The 27,788-nt window shown below is 43.7% G+C and overlaps 1 protein-coding gene and 1 long non-coding RNA gene across 3 annotated transcripts; one reads left to right on the forward strand and one right to left on the reverse strand.

Annotated features, from left to right (window-relative positions):
* Nucleotides 1-1,697: 1,697 nt before the first annotated feature.
* Nucleotides 1,698-14,987, reverse strand: LOC140191225 (uncharacterized). Its single transcript, XR_011883792.1, has 6 exons — nucleotides 14,834-14,987; nucleotides 13,030-13,117; nucleotides 12,725-12,837; nucleotides 9,964-10,006; nucleotides 9,611-9,725; nucleotides 1,698-2,208 (listed from the first exon to the last, which is right to left on the reverse strand). It is a non-coding gene; the product is annotated as an uncharacterized lncRNA (long non-coding RNA).
* Nucleotides 11,298-27,788, forward strand: LOC140191223 (volume-regulated anion channel subunit LRRC8D-like). 2 transcript variants are annotated; one of them, XM_072248411.1, is made up of 3 exons: nucleotides 11,298-11,595; nucleotides 21,877-22,001; nucleotides 23,284-27,788. In XM_072248411.1, the coding sequence occupies exon 3, from the start codon at nucleotides 23,286-23,288 to the stop codon at nucleotides 25,746-25,748; it is 2,463 nt and encodes an 820-aa protein (XP_072104512.1). In that variant the 5' UTR covers nucleotides 11,298-11,595; nucleotides 21,877-22,001; nucleotides 23,284-23,285; the 3' UTR covers nucleotides 25,749-27,788. The 2 variants fall into 2 exon arrangements, with proteins under 2 accessions (XP_072104512.1, XP_072104511.1); XM_072248410.1 differs by lacking the exon at nucleotides 11,298-11,595 and adding an exon at nucleotides 15,212-15,288.

Here is a 27,788-nt window from a genome sequence, read left to right on the forward strand (position 1 = left end):
GATTTTTAATCTCCCTCCTATATGCTGATTCATCATCACCTTTGATTTGGTGTTCGATAGTGATGTCATCAGCGAACTTGAATATGGCAGTGGAGCTGTGCTTCACCACACAGTCATAAGTGTAAATTAGGGCAAGGGGCTGAGCAGGCAGTCTTGCAGTGCACCTGTGCTGATGGATATTGTTGCCAATCCCAACTGACTGAGGTCCGCAAGTGAGGAATTCGAGGATACGGTTGCACAAGGGTTTTGAAGCCAAGGTCTTAGAGCATAATGATTAGTTTTGAGGGGGTGATGGTATTGAATGCAATCAATAAAGTTGTGTTCATCTTTGCAGACCAGATTTTCCAGGGTTGAATGAAGAGCCAATGAGGTGGCATCTGCTATTGTGAATAAGTACACAAGTGTAATGGAGAAGACAATTATTGTTACTCCGGATTCAATACAGTGTGAAAACCAACACAATAAGCTAAGCAACACAATAAATAATAAGTCTTATATATATATGAATTGTATGTCCATAAAGTGGTGCTAGGCACAGAAGTGTCCGTACGTAAGGTGACTGTGACTGGCAGAAAGTGATAAAGTATTGGTAGTTGGGGGTGTGGTAGGGTGGGTTAGTGGGTAGAGGTGTTGATCAGCCTTACTGCTTGGGGAAAGTAACTGCTTTTGAGTTTGGTGGTCCTGGCATGAATGTTACATAGCCTCCTCCCACTTGGAAGTGGGACAAACAGTCCATGAGCAGGGTGGGTGGGATCCTTCATAATGTTACATGTTGGTACAAATGACATAAACCAAACGAGGGGCAAGGTCCTGCAGAACTAGTAGAGGGAACTATGTAAGCAATAAAAATACATGTTCTCAAGGGTAATGATCTCCGAATTACTTACTGCATGTGCCATGTGCCAGTGACTCCTAGGAAGGTTGGCCAGATAACTGCACGGCTCAAGAGCTGGTTCAGGGATTCAGGTTCTTGGATCATTGGGACTTTTTCTAGAGCACAGGCAATCTGTACAAGAGGGATGGTTTGCACTTGAATCGGAGGAGGACCAATATCCTAGAAGGGAAAGTTGCTTTTATTTAAAACTATATTGTCAGAGGGGTGGGATTCTTGCGAGACCGTGGATCTGTACCTGGAAAGTCTTCACTCTCCAGGGCGCAGGCCTGGGCAAGGTTGTATGGAAGACCAGCAGTTGCCCGTGCTGCAAGTCTCCCTACAACACATTCCCTCGGCTGGGGCTCGAACTCACGACCTTCAGGTCGCTAGTCCAATGCCTTAACCACTTGGCCACGTGCCCACATCTAGTGTGGCCAACCAATCAGGATAACTGTGCTTAAGTAAAAGGGCAGGTAGAACTATTGACGCAACAAAACCTGCAGATGCTGGAGATCCAAAGCAACACACAAAATGCTGGAGGGACTCAGCAGGTCAGGCAGCATCTCTGGAAATTAATAAACAGTTGGTTCCATGTTTCAATGGTTCAGTTTAATATCAGAGAATGCATACAATATACAACCTGAAATTCTTACTCTACACAGACATTCAGAAAACAGAGAGAAAAAAATGAATGACAGAATATATTAGAACCCCAAAGACCCTCCTCCCCTCCCATACACAAGCAACAGCAAAAGCATCAACCCTCCCCACTCCCCCCACTTGCTCCAGAAAAAGCATCGACCCCCACCACCCATCATGCAAGCAATAGCAAAGTTGCCAGAGACCTAGAGTCCATCAAAAACTACTGTCCATCCCAACACTTCAACCTCAGACAGGCGCTCTCTCTCACTAGCAAGGGAGAGAGGGATATCGATCCCACTACAGCAAGAAGGGAGACCAGCAGCTCACTGTTTCGATGTTACAATCCGCTGCTTTGCCTGTCCGAGCCCCCACCTCCTGACTCAAGGACCAACAAACTCACACTCACCATCAAGATAGAAAGAGATCACTCAAGTGCCGGGGCCTCTGACAACTGCACATATCATCCGCTGTCTCCACGTTTCAATCTCCCGCAACGTTTCAGATGGCAACATCAGCAAGGAATCCAGTCGTCCACAAGGCTGCACCCTGAAGGCATGTGTCTTCCAGGCTGCACTTGGAGACCTCGAAACACCAGGCCACTTGGCAAGTTCCAAGAGCAAGAACCCACCACCCGTGAAGAACGTAGTTTGAGTGCAGCTGTAGATCATGGACCCCGACAGCACCCCAACCACCTTGAAAAGGGAAAAACAGACATGAGAAGAGGAGATTTAAACTGATTCATGGATGAACTGAAAGAAGTCGCACAGGTCCGCAAAAAGCTCTGGCATCTTCTTTAGCTCCTCCCTCTCTGATGTTTCAAGCTGAGACCCTTCTTCGGCACTGAAATGGAAGGGAGATTACACCATAATAAAAAGGTGGGGGGAGGGGAAGGAGGATAGCTAGAATGTGAAAGGTGAAGCCAAGTGGGTGAGAAGGGTAAATGGCTGGAGAAGAAGGAATCTGATAGGAGAGCAGAGTGGACCACAGGAGAAAGGGAAGGAGGAGAGGACTATTGCCTTAAATTGCATCTGTTTCTATGCACACAGCTTAACAGATAAAATGTTTGAACTGAGAGTGTGGCTTGCCTCTTGGGACTGGAATATTGTAGCCATAATAGAATAATGGCTAGGAGAAGGGTAGGACTGGAAGCTTTAGAATCAGGTTTAACATTACTGAAATTTATTATTTTGTAACAGCATAATACATAATAATAATCTATTAATTACTGTGTGTTAACTTAAATTAGTGCAAAAAGAGAAAAAATAGTGAGGCTGTGCTCATGGATTCACTGTCCATTCAGAAATCTGATGGCAGAGGGGAAGAAGTTGTTCCTAAACCTAAAACATTGAGTGTGTCTTCAAGTTCAATTTTAAGTTGAAGTTTAATTATCATTCAACCATGCATGAATATTATTGAACTAACAGTGCTTCTCCAGAGCTAAGATGCAAAACATACCTGGCATAACACAACACATTCAAGATAGCAAGCAAACATACAGTCATGCAGATATTTATTTACTTATTTATTTCAGGCATCTGTATCTCCTCCTTGATGGTAGCAATGAGAAGGGGGCAGATCTTGGGTGATGGGGGCCCTAATGCAGTTCTGTGCAGTGGCCCCCCTCCATATGAGACAGTACCGATACCGTTGTTTTAGATGTAACAAAGGAACAAGTAGGAGGGGAGGAGGTGTTGCCTTTTTGATCAGAGAGGACTTAACAGTATAGATTCAAAAAGATATTCTTGAGGGATCATCAAATGAAACTACTTGGGTAGAACTTAGAGATGAGCAAGGGATGGTCACTTTGATTCAGATATAGTATAGAAATCCCAACTGTAAGGCAAGGGAATAGTTGGCAGCTAGGAGGCTTTTAAAAGGTTCACTTCACGCGACTAGGGGCAGCATGTTCATGTTATGGTGAATTCTGACTGACTAGACGAAGAGACTCTGGTCAAGAAAAAGGAATCAAATGTTGCATTTAGGCAGCTGAAATGAATGAATCCCTCCATGTATACATAAATTTAAGAGCAGGCTTAAAAGGGAAATCAGCAGGGCAAACAGAGCATATGAGATGAATTTAGCAGGCAGAGTTAAAGAAAATCCAAAGGGTTTCCATGAAACAATAATATATGGGAGCAGAATTAGGCTGTTTGGCCCATTCCATCATTCCTGGTTTATTATCCCTCTCAACCCCATTTTCCTGCCTTTTCCCCATAATCTTTGACACCCTGTCAAATCAAGAACCTATAAACCATGGAATTCTTCAAAGTATTTGGTCCAAAATTGTCACCTCTGCTCTTACAAATGTTCAATCACTCCCTAGGATAGCTTCCAGATTGCCACCCACTTTATGTAAAGCCAATGTTTCTCTGATTCCAAAACCAGGCCGTGATGCCGAGGTGGTTTCATCACATCGCCCCATTTCGCTGCTGCCCATTGAAACCAAAATTCTTAGGAAAATCCTGGCCAATAGGTTAAAATAACGCATTTGTTCTATTATTCATCCAGATCAAACTGGCTTTACGCCAGGTAGACAAATGTATTTTAATTTGCGTCATCTTTTCAATATTTTATATACAAAACATGCAGAAGAGGCTGTAGTCATTTCATTAGATGCACAACGTGCGTTTGACCAAGTGGAATGGCCATGTATGATGTTTGCACTTAAGAAATTTGGATTTGGACCATCTTTCATTAAATGGATTGAGATAATTTACTCACACCCATCTGCTTCTATTATCACTAATCAGAATATTTCCTCCCCTTTTGCAATTCATGGTGGGTCTTGTCAAGGCTGCCCTCTTTCTCCAGGTTATGGAGCTTGTTGATTAGCGCCGAGGGTATGAAGGTGTTGAATGCTGAGCTGTAATCAATAAACAGAAGTCTGATGTAGGTATTTCTATTGTCCAGGTGATCCAAGGCCAAATGGAGAGCCAGTGAGATTGTATCTGCAGAAAACCTATTGTGGCAATTGTCAATTGTACAGGGTCCAGGTCCTTGCTCAGGTAGGAGTTGATTCTAGCCATGACCAACCTCTCAAAATACTTCATCAAAATAAATGTGAGTGCATCTGGGTGGGAAACTCCTACTGCGTTAGATGTCCTCGAACACTCCAGCCAGTTGGTTAGCAAGGCTTTTCAACCCAGGTACACCAAGGATTGAAAAGCCTGACGCCTTGCGAGGGTTCACCTTCATGAAAGCTGTTCCGACATTGGCCTCAGAGACAGAGATTATGGCCTCACCAGATGCTGCAGTGATTCACACAGGTGTAATTCTATTCTCCCTTTCACAGCGTGCATTAAAGGCGTTTAGCTTATGGATGAAACAAGAGCTGGCAGTAGGTAGGTGGATTCCGGTCAGGGGAGTAATAGCCAAATTTGAGAAGGGAGTGTGGGAATAGTGTCAGAGGAGAAAGTGGGAGGTGAGAGGTGGAAGTGACGAATCGATGAAGATGATGGAAACTGATAGGAGAGAAAGGTAAAGCATGGACAGAGGTGGGGAGGGGAAACAGATGGGGGAATTGTGTGGGTGGTGGGCAGATGGACAGGGGTAGAAGTGAGAGACACAATGATGGGATCCATATGGATCAGGAGGAGAGAGAGGAGAGAAAAAGTACAGAAGAGGAACAGTTACCATAAGTCGGAGACTTTGATGTTCAAGCAATCAGGTAGTATACCAGTCAAAAAGAATATTAAGTGCTGTTCCTCTAGTTGGCATTAGCATCTCTGCCGGAGGTAGAGGACACACATGCCAGTGTGGGAGTGGGTTTGGGGAATTAAAATGGTAGCAACCAGGAGATCCAAATGGCCACAGCAAAAGGAGTGCAGGTGCTTGGCGAAGCAATTAGCCAGTTTACATCTGGACTCACCAATGTAGAGCAGGCCAGATTGGAAGAACCAGATACAGTAACTAAGGCTGAGGATTTACAGGTAAATTTCTGCCTCACCAGGAAGGGTAGTTTTGGTCTCTGTATGGTGGTGAGGGAGAGGTATAGGATGTTACACCTCCTATAGTCACAGGGGAAGGTACCTGGGAAGGGAGGGAGACGAGTGGGGAGTGATGAGCAAACCAGGGAGTCATGGAGAGAGTCATCCCTGCAGAAAGTAGAGAGAGGACTAGAGGGAAAGATGGGATGGCATCCCATTGTAGATGGTGGTTACTGAAAAGAATGATATACTGAATGGGTAGGTTGGTGGTGTGAGAAGTGAGGACAAAGATAACTCTGTCCCTGTTCTGCCTAGTCAGGATGGGGGTGAGGGCAGAAGTGTGAGAACTAGAAGAGATGCGGATGAAGGTTCCATTAATAGCGGGGTTGGGGGGGGGGTGCTGTATTCTGGAAGGGTCTTAGAGGTCCTGGAATGAAAGAATTCATCTTGAGAACAGCTGCAGCAGAGACAAAGGAAATGAGCAAAACAAATGGCATCCTTGCATAGACAGGGTTAAGGAAGATCCAGCAGTGGATAATCTGTCTCCTGAGATGAGCAGAAGAAGAAAGAGACAGGATTCACAGATAGCCCAAGTGAGCCTAAGCCTGGGTGGAAGTTACAGGCAAAATTGATGAAATTGACAAACTCTGCACAGATGCAGGAAGCAGCAGCACTTTTGTCATCAATGTAGTGGAGGAAGAATTGGGAGTGGTGCCAGGTAGGCTTTGAACATAGATTCCTCCACATAATCAACAAAAACTGGGGCCCATGTGAGTGCCTTTTGCTACACCTGTGGTTTGGAGAAAGTGGGAGGAGCCCGAAGAGAAGTTGTTGAGGGTGAACACCAGTTCTGTCAGATGAAAAAGTGTGTTGGTGAGGAACTAGTTGGGTCTATAGTCAGGGCCGGATTAAGCTAGTGTGGGGCCTGTAGCATATGTTATAAAGGGGCCCTAAATTTAAAAAATGCACGTAAGTATTAAAACATAAATTATTTACTTGCATAGTAAAGTAATTCAATTTTTTCATTTGATATACAGCCAGATAATACGACAAATGTCTGACACTTCAGTAATAGTATTACTTATATGTAGGTATCAATTTCAAATGTCAAAAGTAACAAAACTACAATTTAAAAGTTAGATTTTCTAGATTTAGCATGAGCAAATTTGTTGATGATACTGGAAACATTAGAGGAGGAGGAAAAGATTGCGGTGAGATGCAGCTCGCAGTGGCCACTCCGGTGGTGATGTCTGTTATTTGTCAAGTAGGGTGCCATGCACAATCCTGATTTGATAGAGATGGACGTGAGAGCACAGAGGAACATCTGGTGAAACTTCTGAAAAGCCTGCTTCGCTGCTGCTGCTACTGTGTGCGCCAGAATCTCTGGAGGGGAAGGCCCGGAGTCCTCGGCTTTGCTTGTTGCTCGGCAGCTGGGGTGGGGGCGAAGCGCTCGGCAGAGGATGGTGCTCAGAGAGGCTGTGTCGGAGGAGCTGGTCGGAGGTTCGAAGTTTTCGGACAGACTCAGAGTTCGCTGCGGTCGGGTGCTTCCATTGATGCTGCACTGGCAAGTTTGCGGCGCTTGGAGGTTCATGGCAGGGAGAGTTTCTCCCTTCTGCCACCTTTGTGGAATGATGAGACTATCGGGACTTTGAGACTTTTTTTTACCGTGCCCATGGTCTGCTCTTTATAAAATTATGGTCTTGCTTTGCACTGTTGTAACTATATGTTATAATTATGTGGTTTTGTAAGCTTTAGTCTTGGTTTGCCCTGTGTTTTCTTGTGATATCATTCTGGAGGAACTTTGTATCATTTCTTAATGCATGCATTTCTAAGTGACGATAAACGAGGACTGAGTGTCCTTATAATCTAAAAAAAAAGTCTATTTCACGCAGAAGTTCATGTTCAATGCTCATTAGAGTGAGATTGCTCAATCTGTTTTGACCCATGGTGCTCCTTAGTTCATTTTTAATCCTTTTCAGTCTTGAAAATGAGCGTTCTCCACCACAGTTGGTAACCATGAGTGACAAGTAGATGTGCAAGGTATTTTCTACATTTGGAAAACATGACTCCAAAGAATTGTCAGTTATCAAACAGTACAACAGTAACTCTACAAGGTCTTGTTTGGTGCCAATATGAGAAGCAAGATCAGTTTTTAACAGTTCAGTAAACTGCACAAATTCTTCATTAAGACTTTCTTCCAGATCTTCCAGATATGATTTAATAAGATTTGATGCCCTCTTTACGATCTCTTCAGGTATAAGCGACTGTAACTGATGAAGGAATCCAAAAACACCATTCACCTATAGATAAGCTTTCTGCCTTTTTGACAGGGCAGAAAACAAGCTGTCAATAATGGTAAGAAATGTTCGGCTTTTAAACTTCTGAGAAGGCGTTTGAGTTTCAACAAGTGGATCAAGAGTGCTGGAACCACTGAAATCATCATATGCGCGATTTTGCTTGTGTTTTCTTCGAGTTTGCTGTTGATAATCTTCATACTTAGTCAGGTCCTTGGCTTTTTGCTCAATGTCTGAAAAAGTAGACCACATAGCTTGAATATATCCATGCAAGGATTCACAGAGTGCACAAGCTGTGTTCAAGTCTTGGCCAGAAGATTGCAAGGAAGCACTGGTCATTTGAAAATGGTGTTATACTTGATCCCACAATGCAACCATTATTCCTGTTTCCAGCTTCATCATGGTTGAAAGTGATCCACAAGCCTATTGTCGACACTCTGCCTTCTGATCATTGTTATTTGAAATGTTATCCAAGACTTGTTTTATTGCAGAAAAGCTGTGTGAAAGTGCTTTTGTTGTATCTGCACAAGCTGACCACCTGGTATCTGACATTCTTTTCACAATGGGCAAATGAGCACCACCATCAGATAATGCAGCAGAAAGGAGATCCCACCGATAAGTGGAAGCAGAAAAAAATGTGTACAGGCTTTCTACAAATTGAAAGAAAATTAATGCTTCTTGACAACATTCAGCAGCACATTTTCCAACCAAATTCAGTGAATGTGCAAAACATGGAATGTAATCCGCAAGCTCATTCAGCTCTTTAATTCGTGCTGGCATTGTCATAACTTTGACCATGGCAGTCTTTTATATCAATGTCATCTTCCTTTAAAAAGTCAAGTAAACTTTGAGTGAGCTGTTCAGCACTATGACCTTCCATATCCACAAACTTCACAAATTTTTCAACTGGCCCAGACAGCAAAACATAGCACACAGTTGAAGTCAGCTGGTCTACATTAGATATATCTGGAATAGAATCCAATGAAACAGAATAATACTTGTATTTCTTCACTTCATCGATAATCTGATCCAGTACGCTGGATCCAATCAGATTGATGAATCCCTCACATAGGTATGATTTATGTTCCCTTCCTTGGTTTGCATGAGCATTTATATGCTCTGCCAGAAAAGGGTCAAACTTGGCCAGTAATTCTAACGACCCCAAGTAATTTCCATTATGAGGAGAGCCAACAGTTTTATCACTACCACGAAATGAAAGGCCTCGTTCTGCTAAAAACTTTACAACTTCAGTTATTCGTTCTAGAAGTGTGCGAACTTTCACTTGTTTCAAGTGTTCTTTCACAAGGTGGGAATCGACATGTTTAGCTTAGTTTTTGCACATCGACAGTGGAATTAAAGCTTGTCTATGTGAGGAACTTTCTTCATGTCGACATAATAGATTGCTTGCATTTTTCCAGTCATTAAACCCCTCTTCACTAAACTTTGATGAACATCCTGAAGTCATAACCTTGCATGGGAAACAGAATAGGCTTCCCTTGCTTTCTGAATAGCATAACCAATTTCTTGCATGTTGCTTGTTTGTAGGTTTATGGACATATGTGAAATAAGACTTCTGACAGTGCCGAGGTTTCTTTTCATTGTTATACAATGGGATGGATGAAGAGAAGTCACTCTCAGTATGTTGACATTCATCACTTCCCTTGGCTATCCAATATTCACGATCACAATCATCTAGGTTATTTGGCCATTCACCAATATCATTAGAGCACTTGTTCTTTCGCATTCAATGGGTTCTGGCTGTTGCTGTATCATGCCTTCTGCCGCACTACTACTAGTTGTTCCTATATTTCCAGCTTCAGTCATTATAGCACCATCACCTTCTCCATGAACATCAAAATATTCTGTCAACTTACATGTTTTTGATATCACAAGTTGGTCTCTTCCTTCTTTTTCTTCCTTCGCTTTACATTTTGCACGTCCAGAAGCATAATGACCTCCAATATCTCTGGCTCTATTGCTCATTGCTATCTGCAATGGAAAAAAATAATGAAATATGCATTTAAAAACAAGTAGTTTATGTTACAAAAGCTAAGTAGCGGTATCAACAAAGACTAGTGAACAATAACAAATTTCTGTGACTGTTGTGGCTATGAGCACGTGTGGATCACATGCACTCAACAACCAACTGGGAATAGTGTTCTGAAAATTATCTGTTTAGTTGCTTATTGAAACTCATTTCAATTGGGAAGTACAGGTTGAAACTCACAGTCTAATCCAATCTTGTATGTTCCTGAGCTGGTTCGGACTACCTAAAATCAGGAGGAAAATGAGGAACCATGAACTGGGTCACATAAAACTGTTGAGTCGCACATCCCTTATCGCAGACTCACCGCGGTGCCACTGGAGGGTGCGGCGTAACAGTGCTCGCTGCAGCAGCTTGGGAGCATGGGGGATAGCACAAAGGTCACCACGACACAGCAAGAAGCCAACACATGCCTGCACACACATACTGCACCATGCAGCATGCAGCTCTCCCGACATGAAAGCAACAGCATTGCCAGATTGTCGTTGTTGTGGCGTGGATGAAATCACAAAGCGTTGTGTTACGGGTAGGTACAAGGCAGTTTCTTTATTCGACAGCAGGCAGAGACTCCTGGCAGAACACATCTAAACCGCCTTGTGATTGAGGCTCGATATTTATTTGCGGAACACAAAGGACAGTTCATAGTTACAAGTACAGACAATTCTTTGAAGTTTTCACGTCTTTTGATTAAATTCATTCTACCGTCGCCAGTATGCCTAAACTGGCATTCATGGCCTTGAGGAATGCAAGTTAAAATCCATAATACATTATTTGGAATGTTATGTGCTAACATAGAGTACAATTCATATTCAAAAGGCATAGATATGGTGTCTTCGCAACTACCTGTAAACTTAGCACTCTTGTCTCAGAGGCGCCAGAGATGCATTGTTACAAATGAAACTGGGTCCACAGCTTTTAGGAAATGCATTGTTATGAACTCAATCCACAGTACTTTGTCAAAGAACAGAAGACTGATGGCTGAAGTCACTTATTTACAAACCTCACTTCCAGAAAAGTTGGGATATTTTCCAAGATGCAATAAAAACAAAAATCTGTGATATGTTAATTCACGTGAACCTTTACTTAACTGACAAAAGTACAAAGAAAAGATTTTCAATAGTTTTACTGACTAACTTAATTGTATTTTGTAAATATACACAAATTTAGAATTTGATGGCTGCAACACACTCAACAAAAGTTGGGACAGAGTTAAAATGAGATTGAAAAGTGCACAGAATATTCAAGTAACACCGGTTTGGAAGACTCCACATTAAGCAGGCTAATTGGTAGCAGGTGAGGTATCATGACTGGGTATAAAAGTAGCGTCCATCAAAGGCTCAGTCTTTGCAAGCAGGGATGGGTTGTTGTTCAACCCTTTGTGCCAAAATTCGTGAGAGAATTGTTAGTCAGTTCAAAAGGAACATTTCTCAATGCAAGATTGCAGAGAATTTAGGTCTTTCAACATCTACAGTACATAATATTGTGAAAAGATCCAGAGAGTTCAGAGACATCTCAGTGCGTAAAGGGCAAGGTCGGAAACCACTGTTGAATGCGCATGATCTTTGAGCCCTCAGGCGGCACGGCCAAGAAACCGTCATGCTACTGTGACAATTACAGCCACCTGGGCTCGGGAGTACTTCGGAAAACCATTGTCACTCAACACAGTCCGTCGCTGCATCCAGAAATGCAACTTGAAACTGTATTACACAAGGAGGAAGCCATACATCAACTCTATGCAGAAATGCCGGCGAGTTCTCTGGGCCTGAGCTCATCTCAGATGGACCGAAAGACTGTGGAACCGTGTGCTGTGGTCAGGTGAGTCCATATTTCAGCTAGTTTTCGGGAAAAATGGGCGTCCAGTTCTCCGTGCCAAAGATGAAAACGACCATCCAGATTGTTATCAGCGAAAGGTGCAAAAGCCAGCATCTGTGATGGTATGGGGGTGCATCAGTGCCCACGGCATGGGTGAGTTGCATGTATGTGAAGGTACCATTGACTCTGAGGCATATATTAGGGTTTTAGAGAGACATATGTTGCCATCAAGGCGACGTCTCTTCCCGGGACGTCCATGCTTATTTCAGCAGGACAATGCCAGACCACATTCTGCACGGGCTACAATAGCGTGGCTTTGTAGACACAGAGTGTGTGTGCTTGACTGGCCTGCTGCCAGTCCAGATCTATCTCCTATTGAAAATGTATGGCGCATCATGAAGAGGAGAACCAGACAACGGAGCCACAGACTGTTGAGCAGCTGAAGTCTTATATCAAGCAAGAATGGACAAAATTTCCAATTGCAAATCTACTACAATTAGTATCCTCAATTCCAAAATGATTAAAAAGTGTTATTAAAAGGAAAGGTGATGTAACACAATGGTAAACATGCCTCTGTCCCAACTTTCATTGAGTGTGTTGCAGCCATCAAATTCTAAATTTGTGTATGTTTACAAAATACAATTAAGTTGGTCAGTAAAACTATTGAAAATCTTTTCTTTGTACTTTTGTCAGTTAAATAAAGGTTCATGTGAATTAACATATCACAGATTTTTGTTTTTATTGCATTTTGGAAAATATCCCAACTTTTCTGGAAATGGGGTTTGTAAGTGTAAATGAATTGTCTACCCAAAACTCACTCTAACAGTCGTGAGAATACGGTGAGATGCCAATTTCACCAGACTGCAGCTTGCAAGCATTTAGTGCTGGTGGGGCCCTCGAAAATGCGGGGCCCGTAGCATATGCTACTTTTGCTACTAGGTTAATCTGGCCCTGTTATAGTACAGAAAGAAATGGAGAGCCCTGAGGCCTTCCTAATGAGAGAGAGAGCAGTATACAGGCGGAGGACGTCTTAGGTGGTGGTGGGTACAAGAAATTAATGTTCAAAGTTCAAAATTCAAGTTTAGTCTGGAATTGCCACTTTGCCCATGAGATGGCTTTCTGGAGATTGTACCTGGACCTCTTGTAACTTTCTTGGTCACCAGGTTTGAATGTCTCTGATCCTGCCCTCAGCAGATTGCAGATCTCGTGGTTTATCCAGGGCTTCTGGTTGGGGAAGGCTCTGAACTAAATTAAAAGTTGAAATCATATGATGAAAAGAAACAGCACAGAATCAGGCCCTTTGACCCAACCCACCCAAGCTGACCAAGTTGCTCTAAATGAGCTTGGCTCAAATGGCTGCATTTGGCCCATGTACCTTTAAACCTGTCCTATCACGAACCTGTCCAAATATCTTTTAAATATTGCAATTGTACTCACCTCAGGCACTTCCTTTGTCAGCTCATTCCAACTTCTCACCACCCTCAGACTTGACTCTTTCAACTTAAATCACTAATTTCTGACTCTCCTACAGAGGGGGAAAAAAGGCTGTGACCATTCACCTTATCGATGCTCTCTCTTGATTTTATGAACCTCTATAATGTCACCTCTCAGCCTCCCTGACTCTAGGAAATCAGCTTAAGCCTCTCCTCTCCTTATAACTAAAATCCTCTGGTCCCAATAACATCCTTCCTATAGCTAGATGATCAAAACTGTGCATAGTACTCCAAGTGTCATCTCACCAACACCTCGTACAGCTGCAACGTGACATCCCAATTATTGCATGCAGTAACTTGAACAATGTATGCAATACACCTTCACCATGTCCACCCATATCACCACTTTCACTTTCTCTGGGTACCTCTAGGAATCTATGGCGAACCTGTAGAATTCTCCTCTACAGAGGACACTGAAGACTAAGTCATTTAAATATATTCGAGGAGGAGATAAATGTATTTTCTTCATGCTAAAGGGATGAAGGCCTGTGAGAAAAGAGGGAAGAGGTACTTAAGTGATTGTCTTGGATAGTGGAAAAGGTCCAAAATCTTGAATGATCTTCACCCCATCTCCCCCACCCCCGCTCCAAATTCCTCTGTTTCTCTTCTAATCTCTGAATTTAGCTTGTCGCATGTTTGGACAAGGCTATGAGGAGCTCTGGAAGTTTGAACCTGGCAATACCCAACAGAGCATAGGTGAGTGGTTATTGGTAAGTGCAGGGCTGACAGCACTGTTAATAACACCTCACAGAGTCTATGTCATACAGCATAGAAACAGGCCCTTTGGTCCCTGCCGACCGAAATCACTGTGTTGCATGGCAAGAGTAGACTGAATGGATAACTGGCCTGATTGGATTGTCCTGGTTTTGTACGGGGTAATATTAAACAGTGTTTAAGAAGCCAGAGCACAGTGCAAGTATTCAGTGCTACCACATGCATGTGGTACTTCTCCAAAGTCTTTGCCAGCTAGTGCTCTTCTTGATAGCACACAGAGTGAAATAAACTAGCAAGAGACTGTTTTCTGTGGGTGCTCACTGGTCTGTGGAATGGTGGTGTAAATGGCCTGGTTCGATACAGTGCAGGGACTCACATACACCTTGGTGGTCTCCATTTGCCTTCCTCTACATCTACACCAGGAAGGCCAAGTGTAGACTAGGAGACCATACTCTGGAACACCAACACTCAGTCCATAATGGCGATACCATACTTCAGTTACATGCTGCATCAATCGGAACTACCACCCTCCCCCTCCCTCCTGAGTCAGTGGGGGCTCCTGACCACCATTATTCCCATCTCCCTCTCGTGTCAGAAGGGGACTCAGCCTTCTCACACCAGTAATAACTCCCGCCCTTCCCTCTCCCTCCCACATCAGTGGAGGGTCTCACCCATCCACCCTCCTAAATAGGTGGGGACCCCATCCTAGCCAGCAACCCTCTCTCTCACGTCAATAGGGGCATCCAGCCACACTCCCTCCCCTTTCCTTCAGGCGTCAAGTCAGGGCATCCGCCTACTCCCCCTTCCTGTCAGTTGGGGCATGTACCCCACCCCCATCAGTCGGGGCACGCAGCCCCACTCCCTGCCTGACAGTCAGGGTACCCACCCCACCCTTCCCCCGCCAGTCAAGCACGTCTCCACGCCGTTCCTGTCAGTCGGGGCACACCCCCTACTCTTTCCCCCCCGTGACTTGGGGCATACACCCCATCTTCCTCCCGGGTGCGTGGGATCACCGACTCCTCTGTATAACTAACCAGGCCGTATCGGGGTTGGGAATAACTTGATTTCCGGTCCGAGCCTCTTCATCTGAACTCTGAAGGAAATGGGCACAATTCAGAATAAGAAGGCAAGCTGCAGGTGACAGGTAAGGGGTGGGTGAAATGAAATAAGAAGCTTGCAGGGGATAGGTGGAAGAACTAAAGGGCTGAATAAAAAATAATCTAATAGGAAATGACAATGACATTTCCGTTTCAGAACGAGCTGAGAGGAGTGACCCGGGAGTGGGAAGAGGTGGTATTCCTGCCTGTTTGTCCATTCCAGTGGGGCCAGGCCCAGGACTTCCACTTGATGGCCTCAGGCCGCCCCACCCTCCTCCCTTCCCGCCCCAGTCCCGCCCCTTCCCCACTGCGCATGTGCAGAACCCATCAAGGCGCCGAGGCCTGGAGTAGCGAGCGCCGAGCACCGAGCCGGGGTCGGACGAGGTCGTCAGGTAGAGCTGCTCCGGGGGTGGGCTCAGAGCGTAGGCGCGGTCAGTGCGCTAGGTCGAGGAGCAGATGCCGGATTTAGTCAGGCTGTAGTCCGTGCCCACTGGTGCCATCGAGACGTCGTCACGGTGTCTTTGTGTGTGTGTGTGTGTGTGTGAGTGTGTGAGACCCTCCGCTGCCGTGTGTTTCGCTCGAAACAGCGCTGCTGTCACACTTGTATGTAAACTCTACCTCAGGGACAAGTGCTTGCTTGCGTTCTGGAGAGAAATGACAGAGCCCAACCCCCTTCGCTGGTGAGTGTGAGATAAAGTGTGAACCAGAATGCTGGAATTACTCAACAGGTAGGCAGCATCTTTGGAGACAGGAACAGATGAAAGGACGTGGTCTCTACCGATGCCCTCGACCTGCTAAGTGCCTTTTGCTTTCATTTCATTTGCTTTCTCTGGATTTTTCTGTGCCAATATTTAACTCTTCACTGAGCTGACTACATTACCGTTTGTGGTGACCTGCTTTGTACACTTCTCGATTTAGTGCTTTGGAGTGTCCCGAGGTTGCCTTGGGCACAAAGAAATGTAAGTCTTTTGTTTCTTTAGGGTCTGTGTGCATGTTTGGGTTCCAAGCTCTGTCCAGTCAGTATAAAACTTAACCCCTCATCACCAGTTTGGGCTTCCAGCAATGAAGTTGAGAAGGGTGATAATCGTCCAGTTTTTATCCAATATATTGAGAAGTGTTTTGGAATTGGAAAAGACCTTCTGGCTGTGTGTTAACATGATACCTCTGAATCTGCTGCATCTTGTTAGCAAGGAGAACCTTACAATGATCAGGGCACAATGGTGTTTGTAGGGTTGAGGATTGATGATGGGGTGCTGGATGGGAGTGCTCATTGCCTCAAAATTGTACAAACGTAAGGAATAGGAGGCCCCTTCCCTATTGAGTAAGGTTACAACCAATCTTTTACCTTGATTCCTTTTAATATCTAAAAAAAATTATGATCTCTCAGCAATTGAGGCTGCTGGGGTGAAGGAGGAATTCTCAGTTTGACTCCCTATTTTGAGTGACTCTCTGGTTCTAAAGATCCACCTGGGGAACCCTCATTTCTGTATCTACTCATTCAAGTAATGTAAAAGTTTTATTTATTTTGTGTTGGGCCAGGTAACCAATCAATTTCTTGTTGTCTCCCCCTTGGTTTTTAAATTGTGAGGTTGCATTTGCTGCCTTGCAGCTATTTCCTTAGCCGTACTGTCTCCCTAATTCCATCCATTTCTCAGCTGGCTTTTCTACTTTCATATACGCAGAAACAAAGTTGCTGCTATTAACAGAACTTAGTGAAAAAAATTAAACAGTAATTGATACAACAATGTATTAGTGACACTGCATGGGACACCTTAAATGTACATCTATACTGATTCTCCTTTAAAGTAAAGCATTCAAATAATGATCAACAGTGGGTTAACTATTTACATTAATATACAGTTAAAAATCTAATCTGTTACAAATTCATTTTATTCACTGATCTCTACTACAATCTGCACTTTGACATTGCTGAAATGCCTTCTCAAGTAGAATAACTCCAGTAATCCTTGTGCATCTTGTCTCATTCTGGTTCTTCTATGTTTGTTACCTTGTTACATATAATCGAGCACCATCCTCCCAGTATCACCTCTGTATTTTTAACTGTGTATGAAATGTAACACCAGCGGAAACTACAGTCACACTTACTTTATATTAGTGTGTTACTACTGAGCAAACTCTTGTTGCTTCTGAAACTTCCCATCTCTTTGTCTGCTTTCACACTGCATCCTAGCTCCCACAGAGCGAGATCCCGGTAGACTCTTGACTGATTTCTTTTTTGCTGTGGTCACTGCTTAAAGTTTGTTTCACTTATCTTCTCTGAACAGTCTGTCCTAGATCATCGGCAAGGCTTTCAGCTCTGACACATCTTTTTCCACGCTGTCATGCTGGGCTGACGTTAATTTGTTCATGCCTGTTGTAACCTCCTCTCAAGGACCATTGGAACTGCTTCCTTGTTGCAAACATCACCATCTCCGTCTGTTCCTGATTTGACCAATCCGGTGATTCCATGGTATCAAGTGCATTCTTGGGCTGATGCAGTTGTTCTGAAACCTGGTGAACTGACCTTCTTACAGTTCAAGCTGGTGAGATGGACTCTTCCTCTGAACTGCCTGACCTTGTTTTGACAATAGCCCCATTGTTCAGAGAATTGAGCCTGGCTGATACTTTTCACTCTGGGTCTTCGGCCTGTCATTGGTCCTGAACGGGATGTTCCCTTCTGGAACCACCTGCTCCCCCTTCTCCCCACCAGTCCAGTTCTCTGCTTTCTGTGGCATCTTACTGGACATTTACAGGAAATCTAACAACAACACTTCCTTGTGTTATCATGGCGATTGTCCACAGTGTCTGATGATGACAGTTTTTAGAGTGGAAAACCTGTTGCACTGGGGCAGTTCTGCATCCTTGAACTCAGAAGTCTGAGTTCAGAGGTATGAAAAAGCATCACAAGCTGGGGTCTTCCTTGATTGGAGTGGATTACCATGATGTCTTGTATGCCTTGTCGTATCCTTTGTGTTGCAGTCCTGCTTTCCTAGCCTTTGGATCTCACAGTAGGTCTCATCTGTTCAGTCTGCTGGAGCTGACTTTCCATGCGAGGACAGGCATGTCCTGTCTCACCAGGCTACCCTCACCTGGTTTAGCCCAAATGTCAAAGCGTTGTGCCAGGGTGCAGCCGCTGTCCCATGCAAACAGCTACTTGGAGCCGAGAGTGAGGGCTGAGTGTACAGTGGGCACCAAGGGTGAGTGAGCTGCCGCAGAATGGATACAATGAGCCTCTTCACCAGAGCTGCTACCCCCCCCCCCAGACACTCTGTACACCCCTTATCTCTGCAGATAATATCCTCAAACAACTCTCATCAATTTGTCAAACACAATTATTCTTTAACAAGATCACATTAAATCTACTTGATATTATAAATCAGAATCAGATTTAATATGGCAGGCATATGTTGTGAAATTTAACTTAGCGGTACAATGTAATACACGATAAATATAGAAAAAATGAATTACAGTAAGTACATATGTTTATTAAATAAAAGTAGTGCAAAAACAAATATTTTTTTTAAGTGTGGTAGTGTTCATGGGTTCAATGTCAATTTAGAATTTGTATGGCATAGGGAATGAAGCTGTTCCTGAAATGCTGAATGTGTGCCTTCAGGCTTCTGTACTTCCTTCCCGACGGTAACAATGTGAAGACACCTGTCCTGGGTGGTGGGTTTTCTTAACGATGAACCTTTCTGAGGCACAGCTCCTTGAAGATGTCTTGCATACTATGGATGTTGGTGCCCATGATGGAGCTTACAATTTTCAGCAGCTTGCTTTGATTCTGTGTGGTAGACCCCCCCACCCCCCAGACTAGATAGTGATGCAGCCAGTTGCAATGCTCTCCTCAGTACCTCTGTAGAAGTTTTCAAGTGTTTTAGGTGACAAAACAAATTTCCTCGAACTCCTAATGAAATATAGCCATTGGCTTGCCTTCTTTACAGCTGCATTGATATGTTGGGACCATGTTAGGTCCTCAGATGCCCAGGAATTTAAAAACTGCTCACTCAACTTCTGATCCTTCTATGAGGATTGTTGTGTGTTCCTTCATCTTACCCTTCCTGAAGTCCACAATCAGCTCTTTGGTCTTACTGACGTTGAGTACAAGGTTGTTGCTGTGACACCACTCCACTAGTTGGCATATCTCACTCCTGTATGTCCTCTCATCACCACCTGAGATTCTACCAACAATGGTTGTATCATCAGCAAATTTATAGATGGTATTTGAGCTATCCCTAACCACACAGTCATGGGTACGGAGAGAGTAGAGCAGTGAGCTATGCACACACCCCTGAGGTGCACCAGTGTTGATCGTCAGCGAAGAGAAAGCAAATACCCTGCTGCTACTTGCATGGTAATGGATTCTAGCATTTTCTCTCTGCTACCACTTCTACCCTTCTTTAATCAGCCTTGGATTTTCTCAGTTCCCCGGGACATTTCCAGAATAAGAATCAGGTTTATTATCACTGGCATGTGTCGCGAAATCTGTTAACTTAGCAGCAGCAGTACACAATGTAAAAGAAGAAGAAAAAGAAAATAAATAAGTATCAATTTACAGTATATGTATATTGAAAAAATTAAAATCCTGCAAAAAACAGAAATAATTTTATAATAAAGAAGTGAGGTAGTGTTCACAGGTTTATTGTCCATTTTGGAAACTAATGGCAGAGGGGGAGGAAGCTGTTCCTGAATCGCTGCGTGTGTGCCTTCAGGTTTCTGTACCTCCTACCTGATGGTAACAGTGAATTCAAGTAACCTTGTAAAATTGCAACAATGCAATCACCATCTGTGCAGCTACTTCTTCTAACACCAAGTATGGCAACTAATTAGGAAAGTAAATGATATATTGGTTTTATTGCAAGAGGGTTTTTGAGGACAAGAGTAGCGATGTCTTGCCCCGGTTTTATGGGCCTCTGGCGAAGCTGTTCCTGGAATACGTACTGTTGGGTCTCCCTCCCGAAGGGAATGATTGATTCCTGTGATGGTTTTGTTGAATAAGGGAGATTAAACATACTGAATGTAGAAGAATGATGTGTAAGATTCTTATGGAACTTGGAAGGTTGAATACAGGGTTGATATTTCTCCTGGCTGGAGCTTTTCAAAAGGAGTGTGGTGGGGGGGGGGCAGAGTCTCAAAATAAGGGATTGGCTGCTGAAGACAGAAGGAGAAGAAATTTCTTTGCTCAGTAGCCAGGCCCACAGAGCCTCCAGGGGTAGAGAACTCCATAAGCTCACTGCCATCTAAGTGTTTTCAAGTTGAGAGGCAAATGGATTTTGAGGTAGTCAGGGAATCAAAAGATATGGTTCTGTGTGGGAAAGCATCCGAGAGATAAAAGACCAGCAGTGTAGGCACGAGTATGCATATTCAATCCCAGCTCCTGGTTCATATGTTGTTTTTACCTTCTTCATAATGTCCACCTTAGTCTGTCAGTGATACCGATGTAGACCACCACAGATGGACCTTGCAGCCATAGAGCACAGAAACAGGCCACTGTGTCCAGACTGGTCACCTGTCACTATCTACACTGACCCCATTTACCACCACGTGATCTTAGTGCTGGTGATTCAAATCTTCGTCAAGCTATTTCTCAAATGTGGTGACAGTCTCTGTCTTCACCACTCACTCATGTAGTCTGTTCCAGAATCCTCCCACCTCTCAGTGGAAAAAAAACTCTTCCTGAGGTCCTCTCTAAACCCTGGTGTCTTCCCCCTTCCTTTCCAGTCCTGAAGAAGGGTCTCTGTCTGAAATGTCAATTATTCATTTCTACAGATAACATCCTGTTGAGTTCCTCCAGCATTTTGTTTGTGTTGCTCTAAATCATGTCTTCCACTTTGATACCTCTGCTCGACATGGTAGGTGAATCCAGGTCCATGGGAAAGGTAAAGGGCTAGAGAAAAAGGAATCTGATGGGGGAGAGTGGACCATGGGAGAAATGGAAAAAGGAGGGGCACCAGGGGGAGGTGATAGGCAGGGGAGGAGAAGTAGTAAGAGGCCAAAGTGGGGAATAGAAGAAAAGGGAAGGGGGAGGGAAAATAAATTGCAGGGAGAAATAGATGTTCATGCCATCAGGTTGGAGGCTATCTATGGAATATGAGGTGTTGTTGCTCCTCCATCCTGTGAGTTGCCTCATCATGGCAAAAGAGGAGGCTATGGACCAACTGACTTGTCAGAACGGGAATGGGGATAAGAATAGAAATTAAAATGGTTGGCCACTGGAAAATTCTGCTTTTGGTGGATGGAGCAGAGGTGCCCAACTGAGCAGTCCCCCAATTTGTCCAGTCTCATGAATGTAGAAGAGGCCACATCGGGACCCCATCAGATTTGCAGGTGAAGTGTTGCCTCACCTGGAAGAACTGTTTGGGGCCCTGAATGGAGGTGAATGAGAGGTGTAGCATTTCTGCCACTTTCAGGATTTGTGCTAGGAGGGAGAGAGAAATGAACAGGGGAATCAGGGAGGGAGCAAACCCAGCAGAAATCAGAGTGTGGGGGAAGTTGGAAGTAAGGATGTGGTGGCTGGGCCCTGTTGAAGATGCCGGAAGTTGTAGAGAATGATGTGTTGGATGCGGAGGCTCGTGGGGTAGTAGGTGAGGACAAGAGGAACCCTGTCCCTGTTAAAACGGTGGGAAATTGGGGTGAGCACAGATGTTGGTGGGAATTGGAGGGGATGCAGGTGAGGAAAGCATCAATGGTGGAGAGTGTGGTAACAATAGAGATTGCGGAAGAGGTTCACAGGATGTTGCTTGTAATGGGGGTGCTGTAGTTATTAAAAGCTATCTGATAGATATGATTTACTCACATTACCCATTAGTAACTGCTGTCCACCCAATACTTTCCTTCCAGTGATATGTGGTTCCTGCTCCTGCCCATCATAAATCCTTGCTGAATCTTTGCTCTGTCTGCTGCAACTCTAGTTGGTTTGACTTTGGAGGCAATGCGATGAGTTTGTTACTGGTTATTAACCTTTATAATATTTGTTCCAGCTTTTCCATCTGCAGGTCTGTGTATGAATACTTGATAATAGCTGGGCTTGCTACTGGACTGGAGCTGTAACCTGGAAACTTCCATCAGTTTGGTACTCCAGCAGAAAGCCCACTCGAAATTTCATGTGAGTTTCTGTCTACTTTTTCATCACTTTATCCAACATTCTTTGGGGATATTTGATCAATTTGGAATAATAACAAACTCAGGAAATCTAATAAATTATGCGAGCTAAATACTTCTCACGGGCACCTGCAGTCCTAGAGACCCCACCCTCTCAGGTGGGTCCATCTGGCCCACAGCAGGATCATAGTGAGCTAGTCCCCATAGGTGGTCTCCAGGGGACCAGCCCAGAGGCCTTAACACTGCCAAAACTGCCACTAAACAAATGAGTTTATTTTGTGGCCAATTCTCCTCACTATAGACTTGAACTCATCCAATAATCTATTTATAGAGTAATGTTCCATGACTTTGGACTATGTTGTTATAAGCTAGACACTCTCATTCACTGCATTGTGCACTCTGGGATCATGAATACAACACAGTCCATTTTGCCCACTGTGGTTATGATGCTTCAAAGAACAGTGCTCTTGGCCCCATCGTTCTTCTTTGTTCTTGTCGTCCTATAAGCTCAGTGATGATCCACCTCCTCTTGGGCAGATACCTTGGGCACTGTTGCTCACTCCATAGTAAAGTTCTTCCTTGCATCTGCTCTGAAGCCTGAAGCTTTGAATCTGCCTCTTCCTCATCCCCACCCTCCCACCATCCTTGCACTATTGGCTAAAGGTACTACCTCCCTAAACCTACCCTAATGTTATGATCCATCTTGTGTCAAACTCCTCTTCCTTTACTGCAGGAAGGGTCAATTCAATCAACATACAACTCAGAGGAAAGAATTCTTCTCCAGCAAAGCCCTTCTACCCTGGGAGTACAGTTCCCTAGGGACCTCTCTGCAGTTGCAACTATCCTGAGACCTAGAGATGTACCACCATTCTGAAACACAGTCCCACCTTCCTCCTCCTCCTGCACTAACCAGCCTTAAGCCTTGCTCCACACCCGCTCTATAATGTTCTGTCATCAGCCACTGATTTTTAACGGAGAAACTGCTGGGCAAGGGCAGGTGGCCTGTAAAAGGTGGTTTAGTGGCAGATGGGCTAAGGCAGGTATATAGTTTTGTGGCCTAAACAATTGTGATCTGCTTTGGCCTATTGAGGTGTGGAAAGCTGCAGTGATGAGGTCTGTTTCTGGGTGCTGAGTGACCTGCATTACGTGATAGCAGAAGGTGTGATCCTTGGGCTTAGTTGTACCCTCTTTGGTGAATACAGTGCATTTAGATGGTGGTGCGGAGAGTATTGGTGGGGGCAAGGGAGGATTCTTGGTGCTTTAATGTTCCCACTTGTCTTTTGCAGACATGATCACTCTGACGGAGCTTGCTGCTCTCTCGGAGAGTCAGTCCACTCATCGACTTCTCAAACCCTGGTGGGATGTTCTGATGGACTATTTTGTAGTGATTATGTTGATGGTGTCCCTCTTGTCAGCCACCTTGCTCATTTCTAATGATAAAGTTGCATGTTTACCTTGTAACAATGTGCAAAGTTTCAACACCACTCCGAGATGTTACATAAATAAGTCTCACATGGTAGAATCCAATACAAAGAAGATACAGAATGTGAACAAGAATGATCCCAGTTCCCCAGGATCCTTACCATCAACAACTAAGAAATCAAAAGCAGGTCATAAAACAAACTTGGATTTCCAGCAGTATGTTTATATCAGTCAAGTCTGCTACCAGAAGGCCTTGCCGTGGTATTCCAAGTACTTTCCTTATGTAGCCCTTGTCTATTCCATTATCATGATGATCAGTGGCAACTTCTGGTTCAAATTTCCAAAAACCTCCTCCAAGGTGGAACATTTTGTCGCCATTCTGGGCAAGTGCTTTGAATCACCTTGGACCACCAAAGCAGTTTCTGAAACAGCCAATGAAGACTCTGAAAATAGCCAACATCGGACTAAAATGTTCCACTCAGTGACACCGGAGCCCAGTGAGAACTCTGACACTTGTTCCTCATTCACTTCCTGCCCCGAAGTGACCTTTGAGCCTCCTGTCACTGGGTCGGCCTCAATGAGTATCCTGGATAAGCAGGACGGTGAACAGGCTAAGGCTCTCTTTGAGAAGGTCCGCAAATTCCGGGCCCACACTGAGGACGGAGACCTCATCTACAAATTCTACGTCGGTCAGACAGTTGTCAAGGCTTTAAAATTCATGATCATTCTAATCTACACATTTACCTTCGTCAACTCGATCACATTCGAACACATCTGCAAGCCCAAGATCAAAAATGTCACAGGTTATTCTGTTTTCTTCTGCACTCATAGTATGGCTTACATGCTGCAGAAGCTGCTCATCACCTATATCATTTTGATTGGACTCAATGGATTGGTGTGTCTCTACACATTGTTCTGGCTGTTTCGAGGCTCTTTGAAAGAATATTCCTTTGAGAAGGTGCGTGAGGAGAGTAATTTCAGTGACATTCCTGATGTTAAGAATGATTTTGCTTTTTTGTTGCACATGGTAGACCAATATGACCAACTCTATTCCAAGAGGTTTGCCATTTTTCTGTCTGAAGGCTGTGAGAACAAACTACTAGAGATGAACCTTAACCATGAGTGGACTTATGAGAAGCTGAGGCAGCATGTGTCCAAAAACAGCCAAGGGAAGCTTGAACTGCAACTCTTCATGTTGTCTGGAATTCCAAAAGCTGTCTTTGATATGAGTGATCTGGAGGTTCTGAAGCTGGAGCTGGTTCCTGATGTGAAACTGCCAGCTAAAATATCTCAGATGGCAGCTCTGAGGGAGCTCTATCTTTACCATTGCCCTGCAAAAGTTGATCAAATTGCCTTCAATTTCCTCAGAGATCACCTTCACATCTTGCATGTCAAATTCACTGATATTTGTGAGATCCCTTTGTGGGTATACTCACTCAAAAACTTGGTGGAACTGCATCTTTCTGGCAATCTGAATTCTGAAACCAACAAGGCCATTGGGCTGGAGTCCCTAAAGGAACTGAGGCACCTCAAAATACTTATCCTGAAGAGCAACCTCTCCAAAATCCCCTCCAATGTCATGGAACTTGCTGCTCACTTGTCTAAATTGGTTATTCAGAATGATGGCACAAAGTTACTGGTCCTCAATAATTTGAAGAAGTTAGCCATCCTATCTGAGCTTGAGCTGCAGAATTGTGAGCTTGAGAGAATCCCACATGCAGTATTCAGCCTTGCTAACCTTCAGAAACTAGACCTGAAATTCAATAATATCCAAACCATTGAAGAGATTGTGAGTTTTCAGTACCTCAAAAGGCTTTCATGCCTCAAACTTTGGCACAACTCTATCGTCTCCATTCCTACAACCATTGGTCTCATCAAAAACCTTGAGCAACTTTTCCTAAACAACAATAAACTGGAGTCCTTGCCCAGTGCTCTGTTCACCCTCAGAAAGTTGAGGCACCTGGATCTCAGCCACAATCTGCTTACAACTGTTCCCCAAGACATTCAGTTACTCCAGAACCTGCAGCATTTCTCCATCACCAAAAACAAGGTTGAGTCCCTGTCTGTTCACCTCTTCCAGTGCCTAAAACTAAAGACTTTACAACTCGGTCAAAACTCTATCAACTGTATTCCCTCTGAAATTGGACAGTTGACACAACTCACTCACCTGGAGCTGAAAGGTAATCACTTGGAAAAGATTCCACCTGAGATTGGCCACTGTGCGTTACTGAAAAAGACCAATCTTATTGTTGAGGATATATTGTTTGATCGCCTCCCCACTGAGGTCAAAGACAATCTTACAGAACAAGACTTTTCTTCTGTTGTTTAAATTGCCTTCCTGAAGTTGCAGGAAATTTCTATTCTTGAATCAATTATCAAGTGCTGCAACTCTGGAAAGAATGAGACCCAAAGGAAAAACTCCACTGGTTTGGAAAATGAACTGTTGATTTGAATTAGAGTTCATTCAGAAAGCCAAAAGCAAAATATTGCAGATGCTGGAAATCTGAAATGCACTGGAAGTACTCAACAGGTCGTTACACTGTGAGGCTATCGACTTGAAACAGAGGCACAAGGAAGACTCAGATTATGGAATCTGCAGCAAGAAACAAGCTGCTGCAGAAAGTCAGAGAGTCAAGCAGAATCTGATGCAAGGTCACAACCTGAAATGTTGATCATCTTTGTGTCTCTCCACAGATGCTGCCTGACCTAGTGGGTTCCTCTAGTAGTTCGTGTTTTGCATCATCGTGAAATATTAACTTTTGCTCTCTGATCCTGCTATGTTCTTATGGTTGATTGCTAATTCAGCTATGTCACATAGTTCTTCAAAGCTAAGACCTTTTAAAGGTCCTTAATCTAGGTACTGCCTGCTGCACATACTGAGAGGTCTGCAGTGAGCTACACCATTAGAGCGTCTTTGTGTTTGACCTCAGCAAGGAGTCTGTTGGAGAGGGGTTCTGACATTCAAGAGGAGTGAGGGGGGAAATCTAGTTACTCACAAGCTCAAAAGTTAACAGAGGGACAGAGGGAAAGATGTATAGGGCAATTGTCTGAAGCACAGTGAATACAATCGATTAAACATTTCAGAAGCAAAGAACTGCAAACCCAGAAATAAAAAAATAAACTGAGGGATGTGCACACACACATGTAGTTAAAGTGACACCCGTGCACATATATATGCATGTACAGTAGCATCTCAGTGTGTATAGAGAGGGAAACAGAATTAATGTTTTGTATTGATGGCTCACAAGTGGGCATTGCCCCACAATGTTAATAATTTATCTCCCCACAAATGCTGCCACACTTACTGAGTAGTTTCAACATCCTATTTTATTTTGATTGTTTAGAATCTATGACATTTCTCTAACTCTCAGTTTCTACATTTGTCTATCTTACACTCACTTTATTTCACCTTTTTTCTGTGCACATCAATTTCTGTTCCATCTGTTTTACACTCTTGCTCTCACCCTCTCTTACTATCTTGTGACCTACCTACAGTCCAACTCTTCAGAAATGTCTTAAAATATTAAAAACCAGAAACTGCTGACAAGACCCTGCATGGTGTGGAGCGAATGACCAAGCTGCAGTTTTGGTGCAATCATGTTATCAGAACTAGAAGGTATTGGTGACAAGAACGGAGCTACTTTAAAGAACAATAATCACAGACTGAACTTGCTGTTTCAACCTGCAGTTGAGCTTGTTTTAATACCTCCCATCGGAATATGTGGAGCAGCTTCAGTGAAGCAGAACAGGCATAATTTCAACGTGGGTGGGAGTCTGATAGTTGGACTTCACTCTCAGTTGGCCAGCTAAAAGAAAGCAAATATTTTAGTAAGTATTTTCATAAAGTTAAACCTTTAAGATTTAAATTGGGCTGATAATTCAGAGTAAGTTGTACAGTTATTGTTTGAGTGATATGATTGAGATAGGTAATCTAGCACAGCATGATTAATTGTGATGGTCTGTCATTGTGACAAAACAGTGATCAAACTAGTTAAGCAAAAGATTGGCAGTAGAATGAAACAAAGCATTTAATGGTCCAAGGGCTGGACAAGTTCTGATTATTTAAGTAAAGTTTGATCAGTGATGATGCGATAATTTAGCAAATATTCAGAGATTCTTAGAATTGGTTTGAGATTAAAGACCACATGAGGCTCTCTGGATTATCCTCTTCTATATACAACTCTTCTACAAACAGAGGCAGGAAATAATCAAACGGAAGCATACGATGCTCCAGGGAAAGGGGAAGAATCGGTTTCACCAGCAAACCTGGTATAGCCAGGGTATACGTCTCATCAGTGGATTTTCAAATGCTCATCATCTGTATGTGATTTTTATGTGGAAATAAATTTAAAGTAGAATTTAGCCTTGA

This window comes from Mobula birostris, chromosome 32 (genome assembly GCF_030028105.1).
Source record: "Mobula birostris isolate sMobBir1 chromosome 32, sMobBir1.hap1, whole genome shotgun sequence".
In the NCBI taxonomy this organism is placed as follows: Eukaryota; Metazoa; Chordata; class Chondrichthyes; order Myliobatiformes; family Myliobatidae; genus Mobula; species Mobula birostris.